General features: G+C 42.0%; 2 protein-coding genes across 7 annotated transcripts in view; one reads left to right on the top strand and one right to left on the bottom strand.

Moving 5' to 3' along the window:
- PRKAA2 (protein kinase AMP-activated catalytic subunit alpha 2) overlaps nucleotides 1-19758 on the top strand; it is a 37308-nt gene extending 17550 nt beyond the window's left edge. The window contains exons 7-9 of the mRNA XM_035121562.2: nucleotides 392-893; nucleotides 5697-5823; nucleotides 7924-19758. Coding sequence (XP_034977453.1) covers nucleotides 392-893; nucleotides 5697-5823; nucleotides 7924-8159 — 865 coding nt within the window. The 3' untranslated portion in view covers nucleotides 8160-19758. The remainder of the gene's footprint in view (nucleotides 1-391; nucleotides 894-5696; nucleotides 5824-7923) is intronic.
- Nucleotides 17591-20851, bottom strand: part of FYB2 (FYN binding protein 2) — a 38834-nt gene continuing 35573 nt past the window's right edge. For 2 of the 6 annotated variants that reach the window (XM_035121554.2, XM_035121558.2), the window contains exons 16-19: nucleotides 20397-20493; nucleotides 19072-19231; nucleotides 18611-18644; nucleotides 17591-18273 (exon numbers count right to left, since the gene is read on the bottom strand). In XM_035121554.2, the coding sequence (XP_034977445.2) occupies nucleotides 18264-18273; nucleotides 18611-18644; nucleotides 19072-19231; nucleotides 20397-20493 (301 nt within the window). In that variant the 3' untranslated portion in view covers nucleotides 17591-18263. Of the gene's footprint in view, nucleotides 18274-18606; nucleotides 18645-19071; nucleotides 19232-20396; nucleotides 20494-20851 lie in introns of those variants that run through there. The other 4 variants (XR_004692962.2, XR_004692961.2, XM_035121555.2 and 1 more) reach the window with 3 other exon arrangements.

The raw sequence follows: 20851 nt of genomic DNA, 5'->3' as shown, positions 1-20851 counted from the left end.
GTTTCCAGCTCATCCCAATATCACCAGGAAAGCCTTGGGTGCCATTGTGTGAACATGCAGTGTAGTATATGACTAAAGAATGTGGTTGAGACTGCTTTGTCCCTTATAGCACTTAGGTCACTACAGCATGTGCTGTAAGGGACAAATAATTTATAGTTCTTCCTATAATCAGCTTGTTTTACTCCTGCTAAACTCTTGGGGTCCGTAGTTTCTCGGAGCAGTGCATTTCGAAACCTCAGCCCTTTGAACTCAGAAGGGTTAAACAAGTATGCATACACCAGCTTGAAACTTATCATTTAACATTTTAGTGCCGTGCTTGATCTTTTATGATGAGTCATATATCGAATGTTGCATAAACAGTATTATTCATTAGAGAAACGATTCCTTTTAGAGAACACGAGTGGTTCAAACAAGAACTGCCCAGTTACTTGTTTCCAGAGGACCCTTCGTACGACGCCAATGTCATTGACGACGATGCCGTGCGGGAAGTTTGTGAGAAATTCGAGTGCACTGAGTCGGAGGTGATGACCAGCCTGTACAGTGGGGATCCTCAAGACCAGCTTGCGGTCGCTTACCACCTTATTATTGACAATCGGAGAATCATGAACCAAGCCAGTGAGTTCTACCTTGCTTCCAGCCCTCCCACTGGCTCTTTCATGGATGACACTATGCACATCCCTCCGGGGGTGAAGCCCCACCCGGAACGGATGCCTCCTCTCGTAGCAGATAGTCCCAAAGGAAAGTGCCCCTTGGATGCACTGAATACCACTAAGCCAAAGCCATTGACTGTGAAAAAAGCCAAGTGGCATTTAGGAATACGGAGTCAAAGCAGGCCTTATGACATCATGGCTGAAGTCTACCGTGCTATGAAACAGCTAGATTTTGAGTGGAAGGTAAGGAATACGAATGCTTTGAATGCTATTCAACGTTCGTTAATGGAAGTTTATATTTTACTATCTGCATACCAGGTTTTTTTTTATACTTTGTAAACAACTTAGAAGCCTATTTTGGCATTAAACGACATTCAGATTAAACAATGCATTAATTAATTGTGCATTAATGCATTATTAATAATATTTAATAACACATTGATTAATTAATACCTCTGGTAAGTTCTCAGTTAACTGGCTTTGTTCATGTACTTGCGAATGCATTCAAATGCTGCCCCCTCAATATAATTATTCTCAGAGCAGCTTAGATCAAGAGAACAACGACAATTAAAACACTCAAGAAATATTTACAGAATTTAAACAGTGGATAAAGCGAGCGGAAGGATTCAGTCAGAGTTCAAAGGTTAGCAGCCTGGTAGAATGTAAAGGTCTTCAGCTAGTGCAGAAAGGACAGCAGAATAGGCACCAGGCCAGACTGCCCAGGGAAGCAGTTCCTGGACTGGGGGACGACAAACGAGGAGGCCCAGTGACCACCTGCCTCACACCTGGTGGTGGGGACACCTGGAAGAGGGCCTCCAGCGACTATCAGAAAATGGGCAAGTAGGCACTCTCAAGGTCCCCAGCTATATTAAGAATAAAAGGCATAGCAATCCTAAATGGGGTTTGGGACAGATGGAGCAGCAGATCTAGCACTACAACCCAAGCCTTTCTAGCTCACGCTGTCCAAGGTGGAAGTCCTGCACACGCACACACATGATTTTTTCTTTCTTTCTTTCTCTGTACTTCAGATCCAGGCTGGTGCAGCAGAGGGGCCTGAGGTTAGGTCCCCTCTGGGTCTGTGTAGGACTTTGGATCTGGCCACCTCACCGCCACTGGGACAACTGCTGTCGGTATCTTTCTGCCCAGCACAGCTGGAACCTCTGGTTCAGTGGCTGGCAGTGAAGCATCCGAATGCCATTCTAACCTCTTCCAGCTCTCAGCATCTGGGAGTTAGAATTGCACTATAGCAGTCTTCTAATGGCCATGATAGTATTCGCCACGTCTCATCGTTAATTATTATTAGCTTACTCTCACATCATCCTCTTTGTGAATATTAGCACCTTCAAAGCAGTTAAATAATGTATATTTTTAATTACTGACCTAAAGGGGGCGGGGAACAAAACACACTTTCTTTTTTAAGCTTCCTAAGCTTGAGGATAGGCAGATAATTCTGCCTTGCACAGTGGTAGGGATAACAGGAGCTTCACATTTCTAATTATAGAAGCTAATTCCCTTCTGGGTAAATAATCTTACTGAAAGCTCCTAATAAATAGATGTTATTTCTACATGGTTTCCAAGAACCATGTGGTCAGAGTAGGAAAATGCAATATTGTTCCCTTAAATCTGTCTTAAATAACTTGGTATTAGCTGAGTCTTCTATTTGCCACTGGATTGTGGTAGTTGCTGGTTTCCCCAGTATTTCCCTGTACATAAGGTGCCTTCATTTCACAATCTTAATGTCCTAATTTTCCTATGTATGCCTCCACCCCGCCTTTTTGAGCTAGTGGTTTATAGGCAAGAATTAGTGTTGAATAATCATTAGATTCACTCTCTTTTGTTGTTGATTTAACTTCAAGTCCTCAGTAAGAAAGGGAAATGCAGTCTCTGCTGCCTTGCTTACTGACATATGCTACATCCGATATGTTTACTGAAGCAGCTACTTAAAAAACAAACTGTGTATGCACTAAAGATAATACATACAAATTTTAATTTAAGGCACCTGTGCTCCTTGCCTGTTCTGCTTGCTTAGATGTTGATTATTTCCCTGCTGCTATTGTTTTGTTATTGCCTTTATTACATTTTGTCGTGTGCATTTTGATTCTTTGTTTCTCTTGGCTGCTTTGCCTGTTGCGGAATGAGAAAAGCAAGGTACAGGTGTTCTAAAATGAATAAATGTTCAGTGAATCCTCTGTATGTATGCTTGAAAGTAAGTCTCACTACGTTCAGTCGGTACAGGATTGCTTCCAATATCCTGTACAAACTGAACCAACATTCCATGCCAAGAAAAGAGAATTCTGTGACCTATACATTTTAAAACGAAGCCAATTTGCATGTCTTTGCTTATTTGGAATAATTCTTCTAGTCATTGTTAAGGGCACAGAGCTACGTAGCTTGAGAAAACCTTGCCTCCTAATCATCGCAATTCAGCAGTTCCAGATGTTGTCTATCGTTATAAACATAATGGCTAGAAACTTGTTGCTTATAGAAAGTCAGTGGGTCTCTTCTCCCCCAATAATAATAATAATAATAATAATAATAATAATAATAATAATGTGGCCCATGCCAGTTTCAGCATTTGTATAGTTGGCTTCTCTCGTGCACTAACACATAGCCCTGCTAGGGTTGCCAGACTCAATAGAGGACAGGACTTCTGTGCCTTTAATTGCCCTGCTCTCTTTTGAGTCTGGAAACCTTAAAGAGAAACCAGCAGACCCTTTGCTTGGAAATTAAACAAAGGGTCTGCTGGTTTCTCTTTAAGGTTTCCAGACTCAAAAGAGAACAAGGCAATTAAAGGCACAGAAGTCCTGTCCTCTATTGAGTCTGGCAACCCTAAGCCCTGCTAACTAGAAGCCCAATAGAACAGAAGCTTGCAATTGTTTTCACGTGGATGGCCGCACTAGGTCTGCTGCTCTGATGACCTGACTCCCCATGTTGAAAACTTTCATTTTCATAATGGAGGGAAGGCTTGACAAGAGTTTCCATGAAGGATATTTAGAAGAAAGAAGAAAAACACAGGAAGGAATGGAGCAGATGGAAGAGAGTCTATAACAGCCTGCTGTGTTCCATGCCTGAGCTTTTCCAGGAAAACCACTTCCGTGCCTTCGCCGGAGGTGGAGTTGTGGGCAGCCCGACGAGCCCATTGCGTGGGGGCTGCTGTTTCAGCCCCTACGCAATGGAAGCTTCCGCCTGCGTCACCCGCCCCGCGGACCAATGGGGACGAGGGGGCGGGGCCGCGGCGTTTAAATCCCACCACGTTGCCGGAACTCGCCCTCTTTATTCCCGTTCGCCGGAGCGAACAGAAGCACCCGCCCACCCACCCCTTAAAAAGAGATTAGGGGGCGCTGCTACGGACCTGGTCGGTTGCCTGGTTAGTCAGTGGGCCGGGTAGGACTTTTCCCATACTGGGCTAGCCATGATGGGTTTTTCGCCTACCTCGTAGCATGTCGTCACAACTTAGGTTAGGCGGTTAGGCGTTGGAAATTTGCATAACAATAAGATGGAGGAGGGGCAGATTGCGTCATCACCTGCCCAAATTTGGAGAAGTATTCCGTTAAAGGATTCCGGGGGCGAGGCTTGGTCCAGAGCCTGGAGTCGCCAGGGCCGTAAGGCACGCCCCGTTCGGTGGCCACAGGAGGAGTTCCGGTTGATCTACATCGCCGGGTTCCTTACTGGTGGTTAACTTCTCACGGACTTCAACACACGGGTTCGAGTCGGATTTAGTTTGATAGGTTCCAACGCCTAAGCCAATTCCGCTCAACATGCATAATTAATAAAGTTGTGGCCTTAACCACCCAATTAAATCTTAATTCTGTGTCACGAGTCATTATTACGCTGATCGGAGGGACATTGCCACACAATGCCTTCCTCTCAGAAAACTAAGAACCAGCATCAGAGAGTGGGATGGGTTAACTAGCACATTAAGGGCCCCGCATGCTGGCTGGGGTTTAGGGGATTTACAGTCCAACTACATTTGAAGGGCTGCAGGTTATCCATTCATGCCTCAACATAACAAGGGTTTAGCATGCGATGCAGGAGCCCAGTTGGGGCTCTCTGAATAGAAAGCATGCCTGAGGTTCGTGCCCCTCTCTGCCACCTGAACATTGTGGTGTGACGGAGAGAAATGCATCTAAAGGGGGATCCAGGTACATGTGTATAGTCTCCATCCTCCATGATGGGGAAGGGGCAGTGGGGAGGAGCCGGCAGGTGAGACTCCGCTTGTCTACCTACACAATTACTGTCACCCAGAAGGTCACCTTGATCAATCTAGCATTTTACTTCCTTTCTCTTCATTTTGTAGTAATACTGTGTGCTGAGTTACTGGAAAACTTAAATAGTCTGTGACTGTAGTTAGGGCCCGTTATTCATATAGGCTTATTTAACCAAGTGACTGCTTAGGGGCTGACTTCAGGCCAAATATTTATTTATTTAATGGACTCTTTCTAATCCGAACTCACGCATGCTTCGTAACAAGGAGGTAGAGACAATTCCATGAATGAACAAAACCATTGTATTGAAGGGAGAATTTGCAGGTCTCTTATAAACTGGGTCATCACAGAACTGAAGTGGGCTAGACTGGTGTCCAGCCTGCCCCCCCCCCCAGTCTATAAATTTGTGTTAGGTTAGAGACAAACCTAACATTGATTACCCAGAAATGGAAGGAGGGGCTGTGTCTGATATCCTTGCACAAAAAGCATTTCTGGGTACGATAGATTATTACGAAGTGTTTTGAAAATATGTGCATATTTTTCTTAAAGGACACTGAGGGCAATATTCAACTAAGGTCTATTCTGAGTAGACCTAACATAGTCATGTTCATGAATTTCAGTGGGTCTACTCTTGAGTAAACCTTTGTTGGAATGCCATCAGTTAACCTGCAGCTCTGTGGACACTAAACCTGGGAGCAAACCTGTGTAGGATTGCACTGCCAGCCTATGCTTAAGGCAGAATTGTTTTCTTGAAATGTGAAGTTGCAAAAAAAGAAAGAAAAAAGTCTGTTTCGCCTGTGCCATAAATCCATTTTTCCTGAAAGACAATTACATGTTTTAGGTGGTGAATGCCTATCATCTTAGAGTCCGTAGAAAGAATCCAGTGACGGGAAATTACGTGAAAATGAGTTTGCAGCTTTATCAGGTTGACAATCGCAGCTATCTGTTGGACTTTAAAAGCATTGATGGTAAGCAAGAAATGTTGTAGAATAAAACCACAAGCGCGAAGGAAGTTTTTCTTTTGTTTTTTTAAACCCACTTTCCCCATCTACTCTTTTTTATTTTTATTCTGCTTTATGATATCTCCTAGTGAGAGCTGCTGTTCCAGCAATACTACCTTAATCTTTTTGTCACCTCTAATCTTAACTGTGACAATTTAATTGCAGTTTGGTGAGTTAAGAGAGAATTCTACTCCTAGCAGGATTCACAATAACCCTTAAATGGATAATTCTGTTGCAAACTTTTTCTGACCATAGACCATTTTGGAGTTCCAAATAATGAACTTTGGCAGTGAAATTCTTCCCCGCCTCTGTAGAATTGTTACCATTGCTTCTACTAGTTGAGACACAGGTTTTTTTTCATTCCCTTACATACTCAGAAGTAAGCCCCATGGAGTTCAACAGGACTTTTACCCACCCAGTTAAGAATTTGTAAAATCATAGAATTGTAGAGTTGGAAGTTACCCTAAGGGTCATCTAGTCCAACCCCATGTAATGCAGAAATCCTGCCCACAGCCATCCCTGGGTGGGCTCAAACCACCAACCTTCTGGTTAGCAGCCAGGTGCACTGACCCATTGCACCACTGGGGGCATTGCAATCTCACAGTAATTTTCACTTTCATTACAGCTAAGAATCACTTCAGCTATTCATTGTGTCCAAAATAATACTGTAGATGTTTATGCAATTTTCTTAGCTGTTTTACGTAAGGTTCTTCGTCATCAAAGCTACACATTTCAACACGACAGTCAAAGCTTGTGAATATTCAGCTAATTGCTACCAGTGCTTTCCCCCCACAGAACTCAGAAGCGTTACAGTCTCTTCCTTGGCACCAGCTCAGTTAAATATGGGATAGTCAACCTGTGGTTCTCTATATGTTTACTCTTATTCTATTTCTAAATTGCTTTACCCATGCAGAGGCATCCCAAAGCGATTTACAGTAAAATACAAAGGGCCTTAAATATTCAATAAAATGATGCAAATATGAATTTATTAAATGTGCATTCCAAAGAAAAAGTCTGCCAACTCCCATCTGCTCTTTGGCTATGGCGGCTGGGCTAGTGGGGATTCAAATCCAACATCTGGACGGCCACAGATTCCCCTTCCCCAAGGTAATGTGCGGTTTAGGCTGCAATCATATACATACTTGGTTGGGAGCAAGGCCCATTTAACACAGCGGGACTTGCTTCATGGAACGCAGCTGTCCAACAGCACCGTCCTTTAAAAGCCAGCAGGATGGAAGCTTGAATAGCAGTAAAGTCCATTGAAATAGGCTAGAACCTTAGGGACACAAGGCTAAAACCTTAGGGACACTTTGAAACAAAGTGAAAGGATGGTCTTAGACTTGATTAAGAATATTTAAAAGGATGCAGCAAGAGAGAGAGAGTCAACTGGCAGTGTACAGAGCACAAAAAGGAGATGCAAAAAAAAAAAAGAGTTTGCAGAGAAAGTATGGTTTGAAGGCGATAGGCAGAAATGGCTTGTTTTCTCCTGGTTCAGAGGCTCGGAACCAAACTAATGGATTCAAGTTACAAAGAACAGGATTCCAACTAAACATCAGGAAGAACTTTCTGACAGTAAGAGCTGTTTGGCAGTGGAACAGACTTGCACGAGAGGTGGTAGACTCCTTCCTTGGAGATTTTTAAGCAGAGGTTGGATGGCCATCTGTCATGGATGCTTTAGCTGAGATTCCTGCATTGCAGGGGGTAGACTTAAATGTATTCCGGGGTCCCTTCCAACTCTACAATTTTATGATCCTAAACTTCTCATGTGATCTTTGTGGCACAGGAACTCCTGCATTGTGGCTCATTCCTGCTCCCAGACATAATATGAGAGAGCCATGGCCATGGATGGGGGAGAGGGGTGAGCAATGCTTGCATGGGTTTCGCTGTAGTTTCTTATATGTGTCCTGGAATGTCTTCTGCATATCAAGCTTATCTCAGTCTCAGTCTTCTGAAGAGAGGCTGCCATAAAGCATAGGAGCAAAGTCAGTTGCCGGAGAAAGGAACAGTAGCATCCTATCAGCCTGAGCAGATATTTAAAACCTTTTTTTTCCTGTTTGTGCTTTCAAGATGATGTCATGGAGCAAAGGTCAGGCTCTTCTACACCTCAGCGCTCCTGCTCTGCAGCCCGCTTGCACAGACCGAGGCTGAGTCTCGATTCTGCCACCGCCGATTGCCAGTCACTTCCTGGGTCTCTCATGGGCTCCTTGACCGGGAGCATGACCTCTGTGACACCTCGTCTCGGTAGCCACACCATGGATTTCTTTGAAATGTGTGCCAGTCTCATCATGGCACTGGCTCGCTGACAGGTATCACCCAGAAGCTTGATTTCTTTGCAAAAGCTGCATGTAAAAGGGTCATTTGGGCACGTGCAGCAAGGAACCTAATCCTTGAAGTAGAAATCCCAGATTCAGTACCCAGAATATATGAAGTATATTAAGGAAAGTAGGCAAATGTGTTCGATTTTATGTATGTAATCCTTATTGCAGAATTTGCTTCATTCTTTTTGCAAGGAATTTGGAATAGTTGTGCTAGAAGTTACGGTAGAAGTGGAGGTAGAAAGCAGTGAAGGAGGGCTTTGGGCCCGTTGTCCAACAGCTGGTCACTGTCCAGTCTCATCGCTTGCCACACTAAGCTTCAATTATGCAGGAAACAGCATCGTCTGCCAAAAATCTGAAAAATGTCTCCAGTCACAGAATCCACAGTGCCCCCGCCAGTGTAAACATATCAGTGCAATAATTTCCTGAATACTTGAGTATTTCTCCAAAGGATTCCGGGGAAAAAAACGATTTCAGAAAATGTATACTTTCTGATGGGGTTGCTTTTCACTTTACGCATGTGGAAGAAATTTTCAGCTTTGCTGTTCTTTCGCCTACTGTTACATGTAAAACCACCTTTTGTAGAAGGACCGTAGCTTGATGAGAAGTGCAATTTTTGAATGTTTCCAATCCCACATATCAACTATTTACAGGTTTTCGTCTCGGGCATCTCTGGCTAGGAAATATTTGGTGACAGGCCTCTGTGGCCAAGCTGCAGTGTAACATTCTCTCTCCCTTCCCCATTCCCCACCTCGCGGAAGCGCTCTTTGAATGTTCAGAAATCAACAGGAATCTTTTTCCCTGCTCATAGATTCATATGAATGAACAGCTGCAGCCTACAAGTGCATCCCTCCATTCTAAGCACACTCTTGTAAAGTAACACACCGCAGCAGGGAAAACCCACCATTTCCTAAAACAGCGGAGAGCAGGATTTAAATCTTGCTGGCCATTATAGTCAGCCACAAAATAAGAGAGAGAATCAGCTATTACCATTGAGGAACAATGTGTATTTATACATCCATCCGATGTATAAATAAGCCCTTTGATTTAGTCCTTTCCTGATTTCTGTATACTCTTAACATAGTTTTGATTACTGCTAGGGTGCCTCACACCCTTGTAGAGAGTTGTAGATCATGGGTGGCTAACCTGAGGCCTTCCAGATGTTGTTGGACTCCAGCCCTAATTGCTGTGACCGAGAATGAGGGGACCTGTTGCCCTCCCCAAAAAAGGTGGAGGACTGCAGGTTAGCAACCCCTGCTGCACATCCTCAAAAGACAAATCTGTTAGAATGAAATAGATGGGTCAGTATGCAGAGTGCAAGGCTGTAATTATACAGCCACAGTGCTAACAAGGTGCACAAAAGGACAAAGGCGTATATAATATATGCCTGCAGTGCATGTACCAGACCCACCTCGCCTTCTCTCTTGCTGCCCAGAAGTGACAGATGGGTGTGTGTGCATGCATGTATCCTTGGCTTCCCCCCTCTTCGGATATTAGGTAGGTAGTGACCCCCCTCTCCCAAATCTCCTAGCTGGCGATCACTAGAAGTCAGTCAGCACTTGAATGCTGGTAAAAGCCTTTTGTGACATGGTTACACAGGGCTGCCATCTCATTTAGTAAACATCCCACAGCAAGATTTTTTCACAGCTTTAATTAAAGTTTTGCATTTGGGTGTTTCTGTTCCCTCCAAAGGAATTCTTTCCTCTACAGCCTTTCATAACTATTTTGTGCTCACTGCTGTTCATTGTCCTGGGCTTGTTAAGCTCAGACCACCTACTATATCCCATAAGCAATACTCGCAGCCTGCTCCTAATCACATTATTAGTCTTCCATCAATCATTGCAGCCCCTGCCTTGTACCAAAAACATCAAAGCGCAAGGCCTGTGTATTTAAATGAGGAGCAATCATTAACCCCATGGCAGCTGTAGAGCAGATAAAGATTGCTGTAACCATCTATGTAAAACTCATAATAGTGGGATGGGGGAGACAAAATTATACCTTTCTTCAGGAGTAAGGTCCTTTGATAACACCCTTGTTCTCCAGCATAAAGCAAGATAATTAGAGAGTGTATTGAGCAATACAGCAGGAAAGAGGGTAATGGATAAAATTAGGAGCATTAAGGTAAAGAATCAAATGAAGAATATCCTGGCTCGCAAGATGAATGGACCTCCGTTCAGGACTGAGCCTGGGTGTTTTTTTTCCTGCTGCGGCTCCCCCCCCCCCAAATATCTCCTTGATCCTGATTCCAACACAGATCTTCATCAGCATAACCTCTTCAAGAAATGACTTTTTAATTGTAAACAGATACAGGCATTGGCAGGATTATTGTAATAACCTGCAGTTTCATAAGAGAACCGGTATATATTTAAAGTAGATGAGTAAAAGAATAAGTTAACTTAGAATATGCAGGGAATGATAAAAATAAAATTAAGGAATCTCAGAAAGAGGAGGAAGAAAGTCGAGTTCTGAAATGTTAGAATAATTGTAAAACTATTGAAATGTATATAACTGACAATCATAAAAAGGGCTTTAAAATGTTTAATCCATGACCTTGAAAACCAAACCAAATAAGTTTTTAAAAATTCAGATACGGGAGTGCATTTCTTGTCGCAAGGCCCAGCTGGTCCGCATTCTGCTACACAGCCAGCTGTGGGAGCAAGAGCAGGGCAGATTGTGCTTGCCATAAAGGCTAGACAATCTGTGTCCAACCGATAAAGACCAGGCATTCAGTGCTCAGGAAGAACCCGTTGCTCCCACGCCCTCTTGTCTTTTGAAACACATTAATCTGTCCTAAGAGAGATAACTAGGAATCCACAGTGGACTCAACCCCTCAAGGTGTGTACTTTGTCTGGGACTTGGGTCAGGCTTCTGTAATCCCCAAGATCTGAAAATTTACTCAAGAGTCAGGAGTGTTTCCCAGTCTGCTCCTTTTCCCTCTACAGTTAGATCGCCAACATCTTTCAGTGCTTGAACCATCATTATGTTGTCTTTTGCCCCCTTCTTTCTCAATTCACCTTGTTGCTTCCAACCAGGTCTTCACATCTGCTAAAAATAAGACACGCAGCTCATTGTTTCCATACCTCGCCCTCCGTGACCTTTTCCTCTATTCAGACTTCTGTTGAATTATAAACACATCAGCTTCCGCTTTCCTCCTTCCTAATGACTGAGCCAAAGCTAGTCCAACATAGAGCTGCAGTGGGACAAGCTTTGTGTCTTGAATGTTTTCTGACCGCGTGTAGTGTGCATTCTTCAGTAGGGCAGCTGGCAGATCACTTTTGAATGTTGCAGTGCATCGGCCATGCTGACCCAACGTCGGTTTGCCATCTCAGGATGCGCTTTCTTCACAAATGGCGTACGGTTGGCCCTGAAGTAGCCCTTCACAGTGGTGGGCTGTGCTGTTTCATTAGGCGCAAAAAAAAAGGTATTTCATACTCCACAAATCACAGGTGCTCAAGGTATCACAACTGAATGAGAAATTATAATACAGAGGGAGGCTGCACCGGACAGACTTGTCATTACACTGACCAAAATATATCTTGGCAGCCTCATGTGGGGTTCCCTGCATGGTACAGGCCAGTGCCCTTGAGGTCTAAGGAGTTTGTACGAGTTTTGCATTTCAGTTCAAATGTTTTTCCTAGTGACAAAGAGGCTGGCTATTCCCGGCCCCCCTCAACAGGACAACAGCCGAATTTAACTTTCTAATATAAGAGCGGATAGAATCCCTTCCGTGTGCTGTTTCATGGAAGCTGGAATGTAAATTTGACAATACTGTTTTAGACCTCAGGGCTTCAATGTACCTCCAAAGCTTAATTGACTGTGACCTCTACTGATATCCTGATAAAGCAGGAATAACTTGTGTTTTATTGTTCCTTTTCTGCAGGATAGCTGAAGGAATCAGGTTTACTAAATTTGCAATAACGCATCATTTTTAAAGGGTAAAAACCTTGCTTTTAGGATGACAAAGCTATAGCTTGTGTGGATGTTGCAGTAACATTTTTTGGGGGGGGGAGATTTTTATGTCACTTTGCTCTCAGTAAGTATTAGCTGCTTTTAATTTCATAGTGCGCTTGATATCAATTCCCTGATAAACTAAAAGGAAGCAGAATAGGCTCCAAGTCAAGACAAGAGGGCCAAAAAACTACACTGGGGCCATAAACAGTTATATAATAATAATAATAATAATAATAATAATAATAATAATAATAATAATGGGAGAACAGTTGGCACAGCTTTAGTCAAAAGCCTCTGTAGGAAAACATTTGCCAAACATGTTGTGAAGTCTTCTCCATCATTGTTACAGCATCGTTTTATCAAAACGGCTGTTCAGTTTCCCGTTTGTTCTAAACTACTGCAGGATATTCAGTTTCCTAGGAGGCACTATGGCTTACTTCACACAGTCATATGAAAGGAATCGCCTTGACTGAAGGAGGAGCAGGCTGTACCGCTAGCCCTGCCCACCCAACATTGCACAGCATTCCTGTCCCAGGCACTGAACACAGGCATGTAAGTAGGGGAAAGCCTTTGTGCGCACATCTCTACATGTCTAGGCTCCCCCAAGCACCCCGCCCATCCACCCATGCTCAGTGTGTGGATGCCAATGTGGGTAAGCTGTGCAGCATCAGGGGCTAATCTCGCAGAACCCCTTCACGTGACTAATACATGAAATACAGGCTATATTCTGTGCAATTCTGCTCCTTTGAATTAGCCCCCAATTCTTCACCTTGAAATGCTCTGAAAGCAGAAGCCCACTCCATACAGGGAGCCCATCAGTTTGGCTAAAGGAAATAGTTGGGAGAAGAAGGATACCATTAGGGAAGAGTTGGCAATATAATTATTTCCACTACCAGTTGAGTGGAATGTCATTTTCTTTTCCTGGGCTGTTAAAATATTTCCCATGCATAGTGTATAGGGACAGGTTTCCTTGGCCAACTCTTAACCCTTACCTACATGACAGGCATGAATTCTTGAATTGCTACTTTTAAATTTAGCACTTTTATTGCACTTTACCTCTTTTTAAGAAAGACACTACTAATATTGGGGGTGGGGGGCGGGGGAAGAATCAGTGATACTTTTTAAATAAATAATTTGATACTACGGCAGGCTTGAGACAGAATAGTTTTATTAGTATTTCTGAGTGGTCATAAATCATTTGTAACGTCAGTCGCATCTGGGACCACAGACGTTGCGTGCCAATAATAAAAAGCCACACCTCGTGTAGATACATCCTCATTATCGTACTTCCACTGTGGCAAGAGTTAGAACTACAATTTAGAAGCATCTGAGTGTCAGGTACTTCAAAACATCTGCGATCACCGACATTAAAGACTAATAGCTATTCTACCCTTGAAAAGGCTGTGCTAACCTTTTGGGGTCCATGAACACATTTGCCATGTGGGCAAATCATTGTGGACACCATCCACACACCACACGACAAGAGGTGGCTTCTTTCAAGCCTAATGTATGCCAGATAGCCAACAGACATGTGCAAATATGTATTTGAGCAATCAGAATAGATGCATTTATGCAAAGCTGTGCACAAAAGCACAATTTTCAGCTGCTGGTTTAATGGCATGTTGCAGATAAGAAACCACTAACTGTGTTCTAGAAGGAACACTGGATGAGTAAGGATTTAAGATAGCACAATATAATACAGCATAAATTCTGTCGTCTTTAAGCTATGTTTCCAGTAAGGGTACTATCCTTGCACGAATCCCCCCCCCCAGTGGTCCCATTTCTTCGCATCACCACACACTGAGTCATATGACGTAATTTACAGACGTAGCTTAGTAAGTCTAGGCAATTTACCGTTTATTATCAGTGGTAGCATATTGTTTTTAAGGGGAAGATCAGCCTGAGCTAGAGAATACAAAACCGTGCCTTCTCATATCAGCTGCTAAAAATCAAAAATGATTCATTTCCACTCTCATTTTACAAAATAGTGTGCTGCCTTCAGTACCATAGGTGCAGATTTTTAAAATACTTGAAGTGTGCTTGCTGTGTTCTCACTTTGCCTCAGTGTTTGCATTTGCATGGGATAAAACTTCTTGTTGGAGTCCTTCTGTAGAGCAGCAGCTGGGATGCCATTTGTGGAAGAGCCATATAGGTCAGTATTTGTGCTCATGCTTTTTATATGCAAAAGGCCCAGAGGTCAATCCCCAGCATAGGGTTTGGAAAGATGACTGACTGAAGCCCTGCAGAGCTGCTGTCACTCAGTGTAGTTAATACACAGTTATTTCAGCCAGTATTTTCTGACTCAGCATAAGGCAGCTTCCTAGGTCTTGGGGCTGAATCCACATTTTTTAATCCAGCTTTTTTAAAAATAATAATAATAATTTGTCACTCCTTTCCTTTCCCCTCTCCAGCCCCAGGTTATCCATGACTTCTTTGGGCTTTGAGTTCATCCCATCCATAGTTTAACATGTTTGCTATTAAGATTTGGCATGCTTTTATAGAAAGCTAACTTGTGTCCCAGTCCACTACGTGCAACGTACAGGAGGAGATTCTGAAGGATGCCCCATTCACTTCAAAGCAAGTAGCAGGTCCACAGGCACAGCTCTTTGCACATGTAGAGCTGCCCTTCCATTGAAGTGAGCAAGGAAACGCTTGTGGGCAGGAGAACTTTCTCTCGACACGCTAGATCAGGTACCTGGCTATGGCTTACAGTACAAGCAAGTCAGCTTGCAAGCAAAAAGCAAGAGTCAATGCTCTTATGCCTTTCCTTGATTTTTCTCCAAAGCAGCTCCCATGCCAGAAAAGGCAAGCCATTACTCCGTTCAAAAAGTTGTCTTGTCTCTTCAGGAGTGACAGTTGCTTTTAGGAAGAATTACTGTCCCAAATGTAATTTCTCTTGCTTGCACGCAAGTGACTTTGACTCAAGAACGTCATAAGCTATGCGGTAAATTGCAATGTGTTGATTTTTCTGGTTATGGAAATTCTAAGTTACTGTAAAATTAAGCCTTAGTAAATGCAGTCTTCTATGCATTGAACAGCAATATTTCTTTACACACATTTACTGGACAAGAAACCTGGTCACATTAAATCTTCTAATTCTCTATTACCCTTGCGTTCAGATAAAGCATATTCTCCCCCCAAAAAGCCTTGAATCTCCTGCTGAAAATGCCTTAACTGATCAAACTTATTTATGTAATTTATTTATTTGGTGTCTCTGTGTTCATTCATGCATTTATTTCTCCCTAAGTGGTGAATGTAGTTTTCCTTATCCTAACCTCACAAAGCTCTGAAATGAATACCAATGATACCATAGTGTTTGTTCTTACTTTGGAAGTGAACCCAGTTTTTCTGTGTTAAGAAATCTTTGTATGTATATTTTGTAAATCTAGCAGCATTTTCTTCTTCGGTGTGCACAACAAAACTGCAAGCCACCTGACAACTGTGTCCTTGAACTACTGTAACTTGGGTAAATAGCAGAGAAGCCTGTGTCATGCAGCTTCTCTTATGTAAAAATAGAGCAATGCCATGAACTCTTGATACCCAACCCACTTTCCTGAAACTAACTTCCCCTTTTCCTTTTGGCCCTTGAGGGGAATAATATATTTCATGGTTCCCTGGGGCTTCCAGGATGCTGCTTATCAGTACGTCGGGGGAATAGAGAGAAAGAGGAAAAGGAGGAACTCCTCCATGCTAGCACTTCTGCCAGAAAAGTAGAGAGGTGTCAGTTTTGGAGAGCAGGAGCTAGGGGAAAAGGTCTTTTGGGGACTGCAAGAGCTGGCAAGGGTGGGTGAGAAGCCTAAGTATCTTATGGCTCAAACTTTCATTGTCTCATCAGACATTCATGTCTAAATCCAATCTGAGCTGGCATCTCTGTTCAGATAGGAAAGCAAGCCTGCATTATCTTAAAAACCGATCAAGTGTTTTGCATTTATGACAGTGTTACGGGGAAGGCACTGCTCCCTGCCCATTTAGTTTTGTAACTTAAGCAGAAAATGAAGGCTGGGTGGCTGCAGTTTCACCGACCTATTTTGGTGTTGATTCCCTCCCCTCCCCCTTTTATTGTACCGCACAGTTTGTGATTATTACTCCATGGTTGACATTTGCACTTTAATAAAGAGATGAGAATCTTACAAAATGCTACATGCTTGAGCTGTTCTTGTGATAAAAATCAAACTTAGTAAAGGACTTAAGATACCTTCTGTCTGCTTATGGCAAAGTGAGGTATGTCTTGAATTACCAGGGAGCAGCGTGTAGAAGAAAACGCGTTGCAAGTTATCGGAAAATGCGAGCTTCCAGAGAATTGCCATTAAAAGTGAAAAATAATCACGGGTGACACAAAGGCAGCCACAATATTAAGGAAAGCCTATTGGTGTTTCCCACTAGAAATATGGGCAGAATGCTATGCTAGAATTTGTTCCCACATACTATTTAATTGTATTTTCCCCAACACTAACTTCAGGCACCCATGTACTGGGCCTAAAATAGGTTTTCTGCTAGAGAGAGTGAGTCCCAGATTCTAGCACAGTGTAGGGAAATTCAGCTAATTGACATGACTATCAAGGAAATATCTCAGTATTTGCCATTTTTCATTCCTACAATCCAGCTCGGGTGGTTGCATATCAAAGAGACTGACAAGCCAAGTCAAAGTAATTAACGTTAAATTTATCTAATGTGGAAACTGTTCATTTACACAAATCCACATTTCTTCTGAGTTTTCTCCTGAGATTATGGAAGTTCAATATTTTGTGCTGGCAAACCTGTGTTTTGTAGGCTTAAGCCACTTTGAAAGCAAGCGTGCATGTCAGCTCACTTAATTCTGTCCACATGTTAGAAAATCAAAACTCCAGGGTATCAACTTCTAAAGAAGTTCTTGCTTGAGATTGGGATTTGGCTTTTATTCAGATTTTCCCCACATGCTGTACTATCTGCTCATTTTAACAAGTGTCATTTCTACAATTGGCTTTCCATAACGAATCATGTTTTCTAACAAATTGTTGTTATATAATCTCTTAACATAACATCTTGAAACAAGCAGAAACTCTAATTTGATTGTGCAAGCTTGAAACAATGTAGTTTTCAAGGCCTCTGTGCACACGGTGCCTATTTTTGCCAATCTGCATTAGTTTTACTTTCTTTGGTGAGTCTTCTACAATGAGCTCAGATATTCATTGTGCATACTCCCATTCAACCCTTCTTTGCACAGTTTACCATGGGATGCCCGGCTGGGAAGACATTGTAAATCTAGAGGGAAATCAGCCCATTTACCACAAAAATCAGAAGAACAGGCCAACATGCATTTGTGTCAAGGCCTCTCATCTTTGAACTAGCCCCCCCCCCCCCCCATGGCCATTTGTTCCTAACTCAAAGCCACTTCCCTTGTTTTATTAAAGCTACTTGCAGATTAAGTTAAATAAAAACAGGAAGCCAAGTTTTAAGCAGCATCGCCTTCAAAAACAATCTATTAAATGTCAATTCATACTTCATTTTATTTACATCTACAATGAATGCATCAAGTATGCCAACAGCACATCTAATGATATACAGGGATTGATGCAGACTTAATATAGGAGCATACAATACAAATGCCAAGGCTTACATTTTCATCATTGACAACACACACAGACCAGCTGTTTCACACACAAAATGGTAAGTACGCTGGCCATGATCCAAGGAACCAGGGTGATTTCTGCACATGCACAGGGACTTTACATGTTCTCCATCTGTCATAACTGAAAATCCTCTTGTTCAGGAGGGGATGGGAGCTGGAAACAGAACCCGACAAAAGCCTCCTATACATATGCCGGTTCATTAGCCGTGTGTATGAGGGTCTTGGGATCCCTGCAGGTACCTAGAATCTAAATTATCAAGTCACACGAACGGCACAGCATGAACTTGAAAAACAATTTTGAACTTGCAATATTGAAAAGCAACCATGCTCAACTCCAAGTCTATCATTCAAGTAAGTGGCAGCTGTTAACTCTGAGCTACTGAAGAATTCAAGCTTAGCATTCAGTTTGCCATCGACAACTCAATTCTATTTCTTCCCACGCAAAGAAGGTTTGTTACTGGTGCTTATTTTCGGTGGATGCCATCAATACATCATCACTTCATAGGAAACAGTTGTGCTGCAGATGTACAGTGCTAATGTCTGCTACAAAAGAAAAGACACAAGTTTACCCCAGCATTGCACGTGGATATTTATTGAAAAGCCACACCAAATTCTTTATTGATGATAAAATACATTGGGAAAGAAAAGAAGCAACTCCCTTAGCAGTGTTTGGCTGATGACATAGAACACCTACTTTAAAATATGATCTTGGGGAATCCAGAAAAGTATAAAACAATGCAGCTACATAAGAACACGAATCATTCCCAAAATAAAATTATAAAGGAGCCTCTTACTTTAATTGTCTCAAAGAAGAAACAAAACTACCAAATGCTGATGAAATTGTTCCCTAACATAGGGATAACAAATACACAAAATTTACCTGAAATTCAAGTGTTCTAGTAGCACAAATCCATCTAGGAAAGAATAAAATTTTATTCATAAATCTTAATATTTTAGGCATATGCAAAATCCTCCAAACATAAATGCCTTAAAACTGGTGAATATAGTTAAAGATATGCCAGGAATAAGTTTTCCTAATTCAAATTGCCAGTTTCAAATACTGATCCAAGTAAGTAATCCATAGCCCATCATTGGTAGCAGAATTTTGGTTTCTGGAAATAAAGGAGAAAAAGGAGTCTGGTTCTCAGCGGTAGAAGAGTCTGGGGAGCCCAGAATTTCATTTGAGCTACTGACACATTCAGATTTCTACCCTGTTCTTCCCTGCAATACTCAATACCCGGTTTGTGATAATTGAGACTGCCAACTCTCCTCTTACCCACCCAAACTGTTTTGTTCATGCTCTGCTTAAAACATGGCCGTTCCATTCAACAGAAAACTTACATTTGCCTTCAGAATTCCGACATATCAATTGGTTCCCTTCCGTAATATCAATGACTTCAAGTTTCTCGCCTGCCGTGATCCTCAAGTCAAGTTTTCCTTTGGTCAAAGTATTTGAGCAGTGTGCAACTGCAGTATTGATTACCCCGATCTCCTTATCATACTGAGAGAAGGGAATAAGAAAATAAAGATGCAATCCAATGTATATACTTACTGGGGAAAGACCCATTGAAAATAATGGGGTTACTTTCAATTAAGCAGAGGTAGCTAAAAGGGCTTGGGCATCCTGAATGGTTCTTTGAACAAAAGATACACACACACATCACAAGCTGCTTTGCAAAGTCTCAAGTTTCAGAAGTAGGTTGCCACGCAGCATCAGGATGGCGGAACATATGAATGTTTGAGAAATGCAAGGCCAAACCTTCATTGGGCATGCAGAAGAACCAGTTGTATTATTATTCGGATTTCAGGCTATATCATGAGTTTGAACATTTCCAATCACTATTAAGGAGGATCTGCAGCCTTCTGAATAGACCATGAAATATATGAATGATGCCTACGGTTTGTTTAAAAATAATCCTAGTATCCAAACCACCAGGTATTAGGGCTCGCAAAATATAGCAGCAGAAAGGTTGATTTCCCCAAAGTCTCAGAAGCAGATTTAAAATGAAAATGAACACTAGATTTTTTTTTAAAAAAAATAGACTGTTTCAATTCAACTCCATTCAATAATAAACTATGGAAAACATTGGGAAGGGACATGTTAACAAGTGCTGTAATGCCCAGGTCTCCACCTAAAACACTATAAAGATCATACAAACAGTTCCTGAGGGTGTTCAGCTGCTGGAAAGTGTCAAGCATCAAAACTGTGGGATAACCTCTTAGGAGGTTTATGTCCTGGCTTACCAGAGACGACATATAAGTAGCTGGAAATACTCTTGACTGGGCTCAAGCAGTTGTTTTGAAAAATCAGCATCAGATCTAGAAAACATTTCCTTGTATTGGAACCCTGTTTTAGTATGTTTCTAGCAAATGTGTGCCATAACGATTGCTGCGTTCTGCAGCCTACAATTCTTCAGGTACTTCTGTACTTTGCAGCTCATGGGTTTCTATCTGAACCAACCCCCAGAATCCTTGGCAAACTGCTGAAAAATTACCTATGCAACTAATGACAAACTAATTTAAATGGAAGAGTTTTCTGGAACATTGCAGCTCACAGTTCTGTACATGACAGGAGGTGACAGATTGTGCAGTACCGTTGAGTGCATTGCAGGTAACCATGCCAACATATTCCAAGCTTTTTGTAAAAACAAAATAAGGAAACCTACCATGAACCTCTCTCTAAACAGCTTTTCTTCTTTTGTCATCTTGCTGTTCTTCTCTAAAGTATGTTTCTTGACTTTGAAGAAATTTCTTGAGGAAGGCCTATGAAGAAAGAATATACATATGATAAAGCAGCAACTCATTGTGAGCAATTCAGAACAAAAGTGGGGTGGTATTGGAACAAGATGGAGACATACAAGAGCACTTTTCACAAGTGAGAAGAAAGCATCCGTGTTGAGCATACTTATCTGGATGCAAGTCCCACTGAACTCAGTAGAACTTACTTTTGCATAGACATGCAAAGGAAAATGTCACAAATCTCTGAACCTACTTCAGAATAACATGCATAGGAGTCTCTTGTATGAATGCCATTTTATCTAGAAGATAACATTTGTAAAAGTTATTAACAGAGAAAATTTATTAAGCCAAATGTATTTTCTAGTCAACACAGACTTTATAT

The sequence above is a fragment of the Zootoca vivipara genome, chromosome 7 (assembly GCF_963506605.1).
Source record: "Zootoca vivipara chromosome 7, rZooViv1.1, whole genome shotgun sequence".
Taxonomy (NCBI): domain Eukaryota; kingdom Metazoa; phylum Chordata; class Lepidosauria; order Squamata; family Lacertidae; genus Zootoca; species Zootoca vivipara.
Note: the sequence above shows the minus strand (reverse complement) of the source record. Positions and strands in the feature narration are given on the sequence as shown.